We start from the raw sequence: 15,010 nt of genomic DNA, 5'->3' as shown, positions 1-15,010 counted from the left end.
CTTCAAACCTAACAATTTCAGAAAGAATGATGTAAGCCACACATCTCTGACACACTTAATTTGGATTGTGTACACATACTTAGCTGTGTCTCCAAAATTCACCCATTCTTTGAAAGGAGACAAACCACTATTCCCATATAACTTGATAAACATCTTATAAACAGAACCATTTTCTAGAACATTCAAAATGTGTAGAAATAGTTCAGAGTGTAGAACTTGCCTAGTGCCGAGTTTATCAACTTAACATTGCTTAACAGAACTCTATGTCTCTGTATAGCTCTACAGGAATACCTATGTCAAAGTACACGAGGTCACCTTAAAAAAAAAAATCTGCTCTGATGATTAAATTACTGAAAATGTATGAACTTTACTTCCTCTATCTACCACAATGTTCAGACTTTAAAAACTGGAACAGCGAAGTCATTAAGCCACCATCTGTCAATTCTCCCAAGGTCTAACCACCACATGATTTTTAAATTCCTCATGTCTTTCAGGAAGACTGATGAAGACAAGATGGCATAAAAGTGCAGAAAAGAACAGCTGACAAACTGAACAGGTAATTTTCAGTTCTACTGACCAAAGGAACTACATTTGTCCTGAATACTTTCAGATTCCTTCCCTAAAAAATGTGAGCAAACCTTAAACTATATTCAGAACATCCCACTGATGATTTAAAGAAAGACCTATAATGCCATTGATGATGACTGATAAGGGTCCAAATAGGTGTTAATGATTATATTCTCGGGAACTCCTTCTCAATGCTCTGAAACTGAAATGAGGTAGACAGACTGCAGGGAAGACAATCACCTCAGGGATGACAACTATAAAGTTTCTCCTAACCTTTTTCTTCATTAAAAACCTGTAATCAAGAAACCAAGAGATGATTCTTATCAATTACCCTTTAAGAATATTATCAATAATTATTTTTATACCTGCTCTATGTTAATGCATAGAATTATTAACCCTAAACATACCTTGTTACTTCTTTCATCCTGTCTTTTCCATTCTTATTGACAAGTGCCTGGCCTTAGTTGTGGCTGTGTTATCTCTTGCCTCATGTACTGTAAAACTGTCTACTGACTGGCCCTTTTGCCTGAAAAATTAAAGACCACCAGTACATTTTTAGTTCTGTTTATTTCCTTGCTAACTTGTTGTGATATTAAAAGATGTCTCGGCAAAATCTCAGCTTGTTACCAGAAACATTCTATCAATTCAGAAAAATGTAACAGCATAAATGGGAAACTGTTCTGCATAGATTTCAAGAATAAGTTCCCTTCAATTAAAGCCTGTTCCCTTAAAGATTCAATCAAGTGTACATTTCTAAGATTCAACAAAATTCTCTATTTTACAAATTACACCTATTTACCTAAGCCCTAAGCTGTGTATTCAGAGCATCAAAAGGATTGCAGGCTGATTCTGTCAATTAATCAAAATGCAGAAAGTTATCAAGGATACCATTCCCATCTTCAGCTAAAATTTAAAGTAACTGAATTTTAAAAGTGACTAAAACTGTAGTTTAGAAAAACTCTTCTAATGTAACTGAATTTTGAGGACAAAAGCATCACCAGCTTCAAATAAATGGCATAAAATCCCACATTCATGCATCTAAGACTGTGTTAGGATGGCAATACAACCCAAATCGATCTACAGAATCAACACAATCCCCATCAACACCCCAGCTAACAAAACCAAAGGAACAAAATATCAGTAGACTCATAGACACTAAGGGACTAGTGGTTATCAAGGTGGGAGGGATTGGGAGGGGGAAGGGGATTGAGGGACACAATAATTTGCAATTACATCATAGGCTGGTTGCAGGGATGGTAGTACAGCACGGAGAATACAGTTAATGATTCTGTAACATCTTACTACACTGATGGATAGTGAGCACACTGGAGGGGATGAGGAGCGAGGAGCTGGTAATATGGGTAAATGCTGAACCACTGTTATGTATTTGAAACTGATATAAGATTATATATCAATGATATTTTTAATAAAAATAAACAAAAAACTCTAGCTGACTTCTTTGCAGATATTTGACACAGTGATCCTCAAATTCACATGGAAATGAAAGGAGCCAGAATAGCCAAAACAATCTTGGGGGAAAAAAAAAGAATTCATACTTCCTGATTTCAAAATGTACTACAAAGCTACAGTAATTAAGACAGTGTAGTACTAGCACAAGGATAGAAATATGGAATCAAAAGACATGGAAAAGAACTGAGAGTCCAAAAATTAACCCTCACATTTATGTTCAATTGACTTTTGGCAAGGGTACCAAGACAATACAGCAGATAAAGAATAGTCTTTCCAAGAAACAGTACTAAGACAATTAGATACCCACATGCAAAACAATGAAGTTGGACTCCTACCGCATACCATATGCAAAAATTAACTCAAAATGGATCAAAGATCGAAATGTAAAAGCTAAAACTACAAAACTCTTGGAAGAACATATAGACATAAAATTCTGTGATGTTGGATTAGGCAATGATTTCTTAGACATATAAAAAACACAGGCAACAAAAATAGATAAATTGGACATCAAAATTAAAAATTTATGTTTCAAAGGACACTGTCAAGAAAGTAAAAGCAACCCACAGAATATCTGCAAGTCATCTGTTAAGGGACTTGTATCTATAATATATAAAGAATTCTTACAATTCAATAAGCCGAGTAAACTTTAAATTTAAATTAAAAATTAAACAAATTATAAGACAAATAAGCCAATTAAACGGCAAAGGATTCAGACATTTCTCCAAAGAAGAAACATAAATGGCCAATAAACACACGAAAAGATGCTCAATACATAATAAGCCATCAGTGAAATAAAAATCAAAAACATAAGTGAAACACTATTTTATATCCACTATATAATCAAAAAGATGGATAGTTACAAGTATTGTCAAGAATGTGGAGAAATTAGAACCTTTCTATACTGTTGATGGGACTGTGAAATGGTGCCGCTGCTTTGAAAACAGTCTGGGGGTTCTTCAAAATGTTCAACACAGAGTTATCATATAACCTATCAATTTCATTCCTAGGTACATAACCCAAAGCGTCTTTATGAAAACCCAAGAGCATGTTTATGAAAACATCAGAGCATACAAGAACTTGTACACAAATATTCATAACAGCATCATTCATATTAACCAAAACATGGAAATAACCTAAATGTCCATCAGCTGATAAACAGATTAATAAAATGTGACATGTCTATATAATGGAATATTATTTAGTAATAAAAAGAAATTAAATATTGATACATGCTACATAGATGAACCTTGAAAACATTAAGCCAAGGAGGAGAAGCATCACAACAGATCACATATTGTATGATTCCATTTGTATGAAATGTTCAGAATAAGCAAATAAATGGTGTCAGAAAGTAGAATAGTGGTCAATAAAGGACAGGGAGTGACTGCTAAAGGGAACAAGTTTTTTGTGGGGGAGGGTAAAAATGTACTAAAAGAGATTGTGGCAATGTTTACACAACTCTGAATATTCTAAAAATCACTGAACTGTATACTTTAAATAGGTGAATTGCATAGTACTTAAATTATATCTCAACAAAGATATTAAAAAGTAATTTTTACACTTCGAACATACATTTTATTGTATGTGGACTGTATCTTCATACAGTTGATTTGCAAAGAAAAAAAGTCCTTGTTTTCTAAAACCATTCCAGCAATACATATAACAATAACCCAACGTCCAGGTGGCCTGATAACAATAACTCACATTTTGCTCTAGTTTATGTGTGTAAGTACATTACCCTTCTACAAATGCATCCAGCTTAGCCAGTTCATCTGACAAACCAACCAAAACATCCAGTGTGCCGACCTAGGAAGGAGAGCATTTTATTACTTTGGTTTCATCCTTTTTGTTTTGTAACAAGATGATGTATCTTGACAACATCTAGATTTAAAGGATCCACAAATCGTAAGTTCTCCATATTTTATTTCATAATGTACAAGTGTGGTTAAAATTTTTGCCCGAGATTTAAAAACTATTTCTATGTATAAGATAATCCTCTTATAGGTACAAACACCACTTAGGATGTGAAGATTCCACAAAAGCAGACTGTGCTTGTACTGCCCAGTGATGGTGGATCATGGCTTATGAGAGCAGCTTTTAGGTACGGGTCATGATTGTGCAACAGAGAGTCTATAATCTGTAAACTGTCTATGTGTGAATGAGCATGTTTTTAAAGAAATGTCCAGTCTATACCAGTGTCTCAAAGGAATTTGTAACACCCAACATATTAAGAAGCAGTAATTTCAAGTATTTCTTAAATGACTCCTGTGTAAAACTGCCTCACTTATTTAACCAGCAAAATCATGATCTCTTCCATTCTTACGGTTCAGTCAACTGAATTCTGGCAGCCTATTTCACTTTGAGGCTGTTAGGTTACTGAACTTTAATAAATGTTAAATACATAACTAGATAAAATAACTAGGTTAGATTTGTCAAATATGATTAAAGAGGTGCAGTGGTAAAACATTTACACTAGTGAGCATTATATGAATTTAGTAAAAGAAAAATGGATTCACTGTGATATTCAATATGCATGACTGAGATTTTTCACTTCTGGAAGTCATATTTGGGAATGTAATACATCAAATATTTTCATAAAGTTTCTCATTACAATTTAAATTACAATTTAGAAAAGTACAAAGGTTTAAGGGAAGTATTATTTTGTTTGGGTGGCCAAATTTCCTCATTATTTAAAATCTGAAGATTGGAAAGAACAAGATGGGTTTTAAATTATGCCAATGACTAGGGAGTTTTCTGTTGAAGTAACCTAGGTATCTCACTTCTGCCAAAAGGTAAGCAAAGACACTGTCCTTCCTCTCATGAAGAACTCCTGCACTATTCTGCACAATATAGTCTTACCTTTAAGTCAGGAATGTTGAACTTTGAAGTAATAGCAAGATTATTGTTCTTTGTGGTTGCTGCATGCAGTTTCTCCCATGTCTGCTGACATGTTTTCTCCCCGGGAGCTGATATAAGCCAGAACTCGGTCATGTTTGTTCAAGTATTTCTTCCAAGACCAAGGGGGACTCTGAAAACAAAACAAAAAATACATTTAATATAATTTGTTTCTAAAGTATTTCAGAGTCACAGGATAAGTGATAAACATAATCAGTTTCAAAATTAATCCACCATTGGCACATGATCCCAAGCAAAGTCAAACTTACTTATCTGGAAGAAAATCCAAATAAATGGTAAAAGGTAATTTATTTACGACATAGAATAGAGACCTAATATATGAGTCATCAATTTTTAAAAAATTACGAAACAACCTACAATGGGAATGATTCAAATGAGACTATCCAAAATACCAGCTACCAATATTTTCATTCCAGAAAAGTATGAGTCACAAATGTACAGGTTTATCTTAAATTTTTAAAACATAAAACCAAAACAGGAAATTTAAAAATGCATGACTTTTACCTCTGAAAAAGAATTGAGCAAATCAATGCATTTGAACAGTAGCCAGCAAATAAATGTGCCACATCTAGCTTAGCAAATTCACAGTGTTAGCCAAATTGGAGATTAATTTTAACCCATATTCAACCTAAGGGGATCTCCTCAAATCCCTGGCATATACATAGCAGCCAAAAAAGAATAAAATCACAGAAATCGTCTTTATACTTAGAAGTACGACTTTGGGGGCAAGGCAATACCACACTATTGGATCTGAGCAAGAGAAAGGCTGTGGACCCCCCTTTCCAGAGTCCCATGATCACAAACAGCCCTCTACAGTCTTTCTCCTTCCCCCATCTTTATCTTTCTCTCCCTCTCCTTCTCCCACTCCCTCTTCTCTCTCTCTCTCTCTCTCTCACACACACACACACACACACACACACACAGAGTCCAGAGCCAAATCTATCCAGAATCTCAGTAGGTAAAGCACACAAATACAAAGTAACTCCTAAAAATGAAAATATTATGGTTTCACTATTTCCACTTTAATATATTCTTAGAACCATCATAAAATTTCTACTACCACTGCTTTTTCAACCTCTCCAGACACCTGGGAGTCTATCTTAAGTAGAAGGTAACTATGTGACAAAGTTGTCCTGATAACAAAATCAGAAAATGAGTATGAAAGAATTTTGTAAATTTAAATTTCCTTTAGAATGTAAAGTATTATAACCATAATGGAACTTTAATAATTTCAGAAGTGCTGTAATTACTTTAATAAAGTAATCCCACCTAGTTATAACACAATTAAAAGTGAACTGAACATAGATGCCATTGTATATACTTATTTTTTCCCAACATCTGTTTATAGAGCACCTACCATGTATCAGGTACTGCTCTAAGTGTTTTATACACTATTATCTCAATTAATCTTCCTAAACCCCGATGAGACATATATCATCCTCCCCATTTCAGATAAGAAACAAACTCAGAGAGGTTAAACTGATATAAATACAGATGGTGGTATTAAATGACTATCTCAAGAATTGTACTCTAAGATGATTTTTCCAACATTACTGATAAAAGTGCAGAAAGAGACAGAATTGCACAAACAGACAACAAACCTGTAATGGCTAGCCCAGACAAACCCTGAGTCTGGCCAGAAAACAGTACAGCTTACCTGTCTATTCAAGGGTGGAAGCCATTCAGAGCACCAAGTTCTAAGGAGGCTACCCAAAGATAAGCTTCGATTTAAAAACAGAAACAAAATTCTCACTAGCCTACCTGAGAAACTTCAAATGTTAAAGTTTAAAGCTATTACATAAATATCTTTCTACCCATATTCTTTTCCAACCTGATTTTCACACTCAACCTACTTTAGAATTATTCACGATGATCCACAGAGAGGTAGTAATCCATTTTAATTGCTGTATGGTATTCCATGAATAAACTAAAATTTACTATCCATTTTCCTCTGGAAGGATAATTATATTGGTTTACTTTTTTGCTATTACAAACAATCTGGCAATGAACAATTTTGCACATGTCTTTTTGTGAAAAAGTTCCTCCAGGACAGACAGAAATAAAACAGTTTAACTGAAGAATATGATAATGTAGCAGACTGCCTTCAAAGATGGAGGCAACAAGTCTTTTCATGCTCCTATGCAATGTGACTGTCCCTTTGCTTCACATCAAAAGATGGGGTCCATTTCCCCTCACCTTGAATGTGGGCTGGACTGTGACTTTCCTTGAACAATAAAAAGCATGGAAGCCAGACTGTGTGACTTTAGGACCCAGGCCTCAAGAGGCCTTGCAACTTCCACCTCTGTTTCTTGTCTGGCTGCCCTCAAGACCACCATGGAATAGGAAGCCAATCTAACTTATTGGAAGAGACCATGTGGCAGAGAAATGACAACACTGCAGCTGGCCACGAGCATAAACCATCAAACATGAGAATAGGCCATTTTGAAATTTCCAGCCCAATGTTGCAGCTGAATGCAGTCCCATCAGTGAGCCCACGTGAAACAAACAGAACCACTGAGATAACCCAAGGAATCAGGACAAGTAAGAAATCAGTGTTTCAAACCACTACATTTTGTGGTGGTTTGTTATGTACCATGAGATAACCAACAAAAACGATCATCAGTTCTATTGGTTGATGCCAAACTGTTCTCCAAAGCAGTTAGCAACCCAGGTTCCACACAATGGCACACACACAGTGCACATGACTACATACACAAGTACAAAAATATACCTGGGAGATGTTAGCTGTGTATGTTAAGGTTTTCTTTAAAAAAAAATCTGAGGTAAATATGGCAAAATGTTAATACCTGTCAAATCTGGGTAACAGGTACATGGATATTTATTATTCTGAAATAGGTGAACTTTTTCTGTATATCTGAAATCTCTCAAAATTAAATATTTTTAAAGCTGTCACAAGAATGTAATTAATGACAATTAAAATAGAACAATGCATGGCAAATTTATTTAAAAATACAACTTCTGTGAACTTTCAGATAGAATATCCAGAGAATAGTCTAGTTACCAAGATTAATCCTCTGAACACAACTTTTTTCTTTTAACCTTAATAGGAATGCTTCCTAATCTGTTTATATCCTCTTAAGACCAAGTATAGTACATTGAATACAAACCTTTTGATATTTGGGGATTTTTTTTAAAGAAGTATTTTTAGGGTCAATATATTCAACAATTATAAATACAAAATGTTGCAAAGGTAAGAGTTTGGACTACACTGGCGGTAACTCCATAATCTATCTCAGTAAGTTGCTTTTTAAATTCAATTCCTAGTGAAATGCATCCTACCTTCTTGTCATCCCATTGCTGTTCTCTACTGCACCTGGGCCACTTCAGACTCAGCTGTTTCCTTATCTCTAGTCTCTTCCATCTAATATTCTTGTACTTATTAAATCTAGCTTTTTTAGTCCAAACACCAATCAAAAGAATACCTTAAACTTTAAAATTCTCAGTTGATTAGAGAATTCAATTAACATCTTTAAACATCTTTCAATAATCCATACCTTCTAAGTGATGGTAGTTTTGGAAAATTGAGGTTTTATGTAATTATTTATACAAGTTGCTCTGTTAAAAACAGTATATTTGATGACACATTTTTACACCTCCACTTCCCCAAAAATGGTGGGTGATGAAATCAATTGTTAAGTTCTTTCAGATACTGTTAATTTATCTAAACTGCAGCTTTCTCAAAGACTGTAAAAATATGAGCTTTTATAGGTGTTCACTATCATACCATTTAGAGTTCCAGAAAATCTTTTTCATCCAACAGGTTTCCAAAGGATTTCAAGATAAAAGAAACAGGAAACCATTTTCTCATCTATAAATACCTGCCCTACCCTACTTCACTGACCTTTTATCAGGATCAAATGAAATAATGTCATGATAATTCTAACACAACTAGAGTCCAGAATGTCTAGGAAAATTACAGAAAGTTCTCTAATTCACCTTTTAACTGGAGCCCTCTCTAGAGCCTAATTATTTGGGGATGAGGAGGAAAAGGTGTCTTCTATGTTTGGTGCTGTATTACATACATCTCACATATTATATTTTTTAATTCTCACAACAGCCCTATAAGCTAGGTAACAGTACACAAACAGTTTAGTAATTTATTGGGGTCATACAAATAACACATGGGATTCAAAGCTTGTTGTGTTTGACTGCAAAGACCATGTTCTTTTTACTGAATTGAGCCAGGCTGACCCGAGCTCTCCTATTTGAAGAAAGATCCACACATAACCCTTTTGCCCTATGTTTCCTTCCATCTGACTAGGAAATCCTCACAGGCAGGAATCGATCTACTCTGAAGCCCTAAAACCCAGCATACACAATTCCTGCCAACAGCAGGGATTTAATAAATGCTTGTTTTATGAATAAATGAAATATAATTACAACGACTGAACCAATCAATAAGTTTTACTAGAGAAAAAATTAGGACCAAGGAAAAAAGCGTTTTTTTTAAAAGACTTTCTTGGTTCGTCTTTCAGAAAACAAATCTTAATTTTAGAGGAGTTTATAAATTAAAAATTGGTGAAGTTGCAGATTATTAAGTCTTTGTCTTTCATTATTTTAAAGGTAAATACACTCAAAAATATAAAAAAGAAGGCCTGAGGAAGAATCTATCTCTACTTCAGGCAAAGCCATGGCCTCAGTTCTTCTCCCACTCCCCCGTCAAAGCAAACTAACTATAAAAAGAGCCTGATGCAAAAGACAAGCTATGTAAGCATCTAAGGATGAATGTAAGAACTGCCCATGAGAATAGCCCAATAAGTCTTCTGCAAACTTTGTTTTTGGTTTGTTTTTGAACAATGTCCACTGTTATCTTGTCACTTACACAAATCACATGAAAAAGTTTCTCCTTGAAATTTAAGTAAGACCAATTTAACCTCACTTCCAAAAATATTTATCTTTCCAGCAAAACATGTGTGTGTGTGTATGCTTTTTCTGGTCAGAAAATGAAATCCATGTTGCTAAACACATCTCCCTTTTTCTCTAAGCTGCATGGATACCAAGAGTCAAAATTGGTTATCATCTCACCAAGAACCTAGACACCTCCACTTCCTCTGCTTCAAATGACTTGTTTTTATTCCTAATTACCTCACTTTATTTCATTTTGTATACTGAAAGTCAGGCATAAATATAGGCACATTTATGTTAAACAAAAGAGAAAATTATTAAAAAAGCACACCGATTGAATATTGAAGTTCCTTACGACTCAGATCTAGGTCTATTGCCCTCTGTTACATGTGTATATAAATGCTTGTATATATAGCTTCTTCCCTGATGAACTTACCTACAATCCAGGTGACTCCAGTCCGGTGCTGAACACATTTCTAAATAAGCATGTTCACCCAGTCCCCTCTGCTGCCCCCTCTGCCAACCCTGCAGCCGCACCCAAGAGAGTCTCCACAACTGACTACAATACAGCGCCACTTGGATGTCTCAAAAGCACCCAGAACGCAACACTTTCCAAACTCATAACCTTTTCCCTCACACCTGGTCCTGTTTCAGTGTTCCCCAAGTTAGTACAGGTGTACCCCTGCAGCATTAGATAACTGGAATTGTCAAATGCCATGAAGATAACAAGCCAATACTTAGTGGGCACTGCCTCATCTGCTTGCACCAGCCAAGACACTTTACATTTACTAACTCATTTAGTACTTTTAAAACAACCCTACCAGATGGGTAGTAGTTAGAAATAAAGGAACCAAGGCACAGAAAGTACCTCATATATTATATGATATATTGTAAAATATATCATGTCATATATCATATGAGAGCATATAGTATATGGTACAGGTGAATGTATTATATGCTCTCATAGCACCCTCTTTCCAATATTTCCCTAAGGGACACTTTTTATTAATATCTGTCTTCCAAATAAGCTGCCCATAAGGTTAAGTGGAAACCAGGATAGTTTTTACTCACAACTGCATTGTATCTTCAATATCTGGCATAGAGGCTGATATGTAGAACCTGAAAAGGGATTTGTTGAATATTCTTGAATGAATTAATAACTGTCAGTATTACATGTGACAATACAGTTGAAGTGCCTGGCTTATAATTGGTTAGTACCTCCCCTCCCCTGTATTTTTAAAAAATCAACTTTATTGAAATATAATTTATATTTAATAAAATGCATCCATTACAAGAGTACAGGGAAAAAAAAGGGTACAGTTTGATTCATTTCTGACAAACACATACACCTGTGTAACCACCACCAAAACCAAGATTAAGAGCATTTCTGTTGCCTAAAGCCTTCCCTCACCCCCAGTCCCAGTCAATCCCTACCCCACTGCCAGCCCTGGGCAGATGCTGATCTATTTTCTTTTCTGTCACACTATAGATTAGTTTTGCCTGATCTAGAGTTTCACTGTAAACGGAAGCACACATTATGTACTCTCTTATACTGGCTCCTTCTGCTCAGCAGGTCTTTGATATTTGCCATGTGCTGTGTAGCAGCAATTCATTCTGTTTTATTGTTTAGTATTCCACTGTATGAATGTACTACAGTTTGCTTATCTGTTCAGCTACTGATGGGCATTTGGATTGTTAATAATTTGGGACCAATAACAACAAAAGTTCGATGAACACTCCTCTACAAAGGTTTTTGTGAAAGTCTATTTTTATGTCTCTTGGATAAACATCTACAAATGGAACCTCTGAGTTGAATAATTGACATATATTTAACTTTATAAGAAGCTGCCAAACTTCCTTCCAAAGTAGAGATAACATTTTATATTCCCACTAGCAAGGCATGCAGGTCCCAGCTGTCGTACGTCCTCACCCACACTTAGTGCTGTGCAGTTTCCAACTAAGATGCTGAACTGATCCATTTTTTCTTTTACAATATATGCTTTCTGTGGCATAAGAAAATTTGTGACCCCAAGGTCACAAGGGTTTATCCCACTTGGACTTCATTGAGCTTCTTAAATTTGTGTTTATAGTTTTTGTCAATTTGGAAAATTTTCATCCATTATTTTCTTTCAATTTTTTTTTCTGCTTCCCTTTTCCTTCTGAGGCAAAAAAAAAAAAATCACATGAAATCAACTGATATTGTCCCAGAGGTCAATAAGCTTCCATTCATTTTTTTTTTCAGTTGTTTCTCTGTGCATCAGTTCAGATACTTCTAAATTGCTGAACTTCTCTTTGGAGTAATCTGCTATTCATCTCATGAAACAGACTTTTGTCTTTGGATGTATTTTTCAGTTTTATGAGTTCCATTTTTTTAAACTTTCCATTCTTCCCTCATTATGTTCATGTTTTCTGTTAAATCACTGAGCATACTTATAAGTCATGATGTTACACTGCTGATCACTGGACTTTATTCTCTTCCTTTTTAAGAATGTTGCACTTTGTTCTGACTGGTAATTCGGTTAGTTGAGGATCACCATGATTCACTGAAAGCTTGTTTTTAACTTTGTTAGGATGTGTCTAAGACTTTACTCTAAGGCTAATTTAGTTCTACTACAAAGGTCTAGCCTTCTGGAGAGTCTACTGAATGCCCCATGGAGGCATCAAACACCTCCCTGCCCCAAGTGCCCTAGAAATTTTCAGTTTAAATCTCTAGTTATTCTTTTGCTGGCTCTCCTGCAGACACCACCATATAGATTCTGGTACTTTTTCCCTCTGCCAGCTCCCTCCTTTCTGGCAATCTGACTTGTAAATTCCAGCAAGATAAGCCTCCCCAACTCAAAGTCTCCTCAAGGTTCCACCTTCCTAAACCACAGTCCAGAGAGTGTCTCCAGGCAGAACGCCAGAAGAATTATAGGGCTCACTTCATTTGTTCCCTGTCTCTCAGATCCTGTACTACCTGTTGTCCAATATCTGGAAGCTGTTTTTCATGTATTTCAACCAATTTTCTAGTTGTTTATGGCAGGAAAGCAAGTATGGTACCAGTTATTCCATCATGGCCAGAAACTGAAGACTCATCTAGTTTGGTTGTATGGATCGTAGGGACTTGGCCACAACCTCCCCTTCTCTCAGCACTGTTTTAACACTTACTAGAAAACAGAAATAACAACAATGAACAAATAATGTAATTCGTAAGAAATGTAACAAGTCTAGGCTGAAAGACTGTAGTAATACTGTGTTTGTACAGAATGAAGCATAACAATGTGTACTGCTTTGGTAATAAAGGGAAAAATGTTCATTTTCATTAAAAAAAAAAGGAACAGCTGCAGCTTGAATAGATGTCCCACACATTCACGTGTGTCATTAATTTGCAAATGTGTGGCATGCTATTATAACTGATAAAATAAAAATTCATTTAAAAGCATTAATAAAGATATAATAACCTGCCATCATGAACAGTTCCTCTATCTAAAAAAAATAATTAAATATCACATGAGAGCCCCAAAAAGTTCTGTGATTAAAAAAAGAAAACGGACAATTTCTGGAAGGAAATCTGTCAATACTTATCAAAGCCATAAAAATGCACACACCGTCTGACCCAGATATTTCAACCTTAAGAAAGGAAAGAAAGGTATGTATAGGAATAAATATTAAATTATAAAACAGAAGTATTAAAGATTACCTCTTGGGAGTGGATTATGAATGTTTATGTTTATCTTTCTGAATAGTGCTATTTCCAAATTATTTAATACTGAATTACTTCATGTAAACACTGAAAAAAACCCACACACTTTTTTTAAAAGGTACAGCAGTATCCTCATACTTGAAAACATTGAAAAGTTTAGAGAACATTAAATGGCATGGCAAAGACCCTTAGAGATAATACAAAAGAAAATGGCAGAGCTGGTTTAGTAGTAACTATGTCAGAAGCATGCAACTGAGTTTGGTTAAGCAGCCTTTTTACCTCACTGGGAATGACAGCCAGAGAAAACCCAAATGTCAACTTCAGGAAGCACAATGTAATGGCCAGAGGGCTGTGCTGAGAGTATTAAGACTTGGAATCTAATCCCAGTTCTGCACATCACTGTCTGAGTTTTAAGTTTTTTCATTTGTAAAATGAGTGTTGGATTATAATATCCAGAATCCTTTTCTGCTCCTGTATTCCATGAATCTATACTGTGTGAGACCCTAGACTCTTTTTCTCTATTTTCTTGTTAAATTCCTCAGGTAATTCAAATATCAGTCAGGTTTCAGAACCACTGCACTAAAACAGGCATTTCTATGATTATATAATCAGTTACTTATTATACAGTCAATATTACAAGAAATGGCAACTATCCTTTAACACGATGGCTGAATGTCCTATCATTACCAAGAATCACACAGTATTGTTAGTGGTACCATAGAGAAATGATGTTTGTTCTATGGAGTTTAGAAACCTTAAATATATCTACCCATTTTTTTGCATGCTTTCTATGGCAGCTTATGAATTTAAAAAGTAAATGAAAAGCAATTTGATACATGATATCAAGTACAGAACAAAACAAAATTCGGGTAAACACTTGGTCAAAAAAATGTGCAACTTTATTTATTAGGAATAGAATACACATTTAAAATTATCTACAAACAAATAGCAGGTGGCTTTGTGATCACAGTATACAGAGCCCTGATTTATTCCTAAATCAACTTCCTGTGATATTTTTCCAGTGCTAAAAAAAATTGCTCTAGGTGACAGAAGGCTGAATAACTTACAAAAATGTATGCCCCAGTCCTGCTTCCTTCTTGGAAATATGACTCCAATCTGCCTTTCTTCACTGACTTCTTCTGCCTTATCCTCACAATATTACTTAACCTCAAAGCTTGACCTCAGGCCTGCCTTTCGTTCTCTTCCTGCTTGCCTCTACTCACACAGTCCATTTTGCACAAAACAATCTCTCTTCGTATGTAAACCAAACTCAAACTGCCCTTAACAAAAAGATTTTCTCAATTAAATCCAACCATGCAAATCCATTAACAGAACCCCAAACTACTTTTCCCTCAACCCATGTGTCTAATTAAGCCCACATGATTAACTGCGTATTTTGTACTCTGTTTGTATATAATTTCGGTTTGAAGCCATATCCTTCATCTCACCAAATGTTTTGGGTGCTTAAGTTCCCAGAACTGTGGTAGGCTCTAAGAAGCAAAGCAAATA

At 35.3% G+C, this 15,010-nt stretch overlaps 1 protein-coding gene across 2 annotated transcripts in view; it reads right to left on the bottom strand.

Moving 5' to 3' along the window:
- ATP6V1C1 (ATPase H+ transporting V1 subunit C1) overlaps positions 1–15,010 on the bottom strand; it is a 38,792-nt gene that overhangs the window by 17,540 nt on the left and 6,242 nt on the right. For both annotated transcript variants that reach the window (XM_017664280.3, XM_017664286.3), the window contains 2 exons: positions 4,897–5,065; positions 3,776–3,843 (listed from right to left, as the gene is read on the bottom strand). In XM_017664280.3, the coding sequence (XP_017519769.1) occupies positions 3,776–3,843; positions 4,897–5,028 (200 nt within the window). In that variant the 5' untranslated portion in view covers positions 5,029–5,065. The remainder of the gene's footprint in view (positions 1–3,775; positions 3,844–4,896; positions 5,066–15,010) is intronic.

Source organism: Manis javanica, chromosome 2 (assembly GCF_040802235.1).
Source record: "Manis javanica isolate MJ-LG chromosome 2, MJ_LKY, whole genome shotgun sequence".
NCBI lineage: Eukaryota > Metazoa > Chordata > Mammalia > Pholidota > Manidae > Manis > Manis javanica.
The sequence above is the reverse complement of the archived record's forward strand: the minus strand, read 5'-3'. Positions and strand labels throughout refer to the sequence as shown.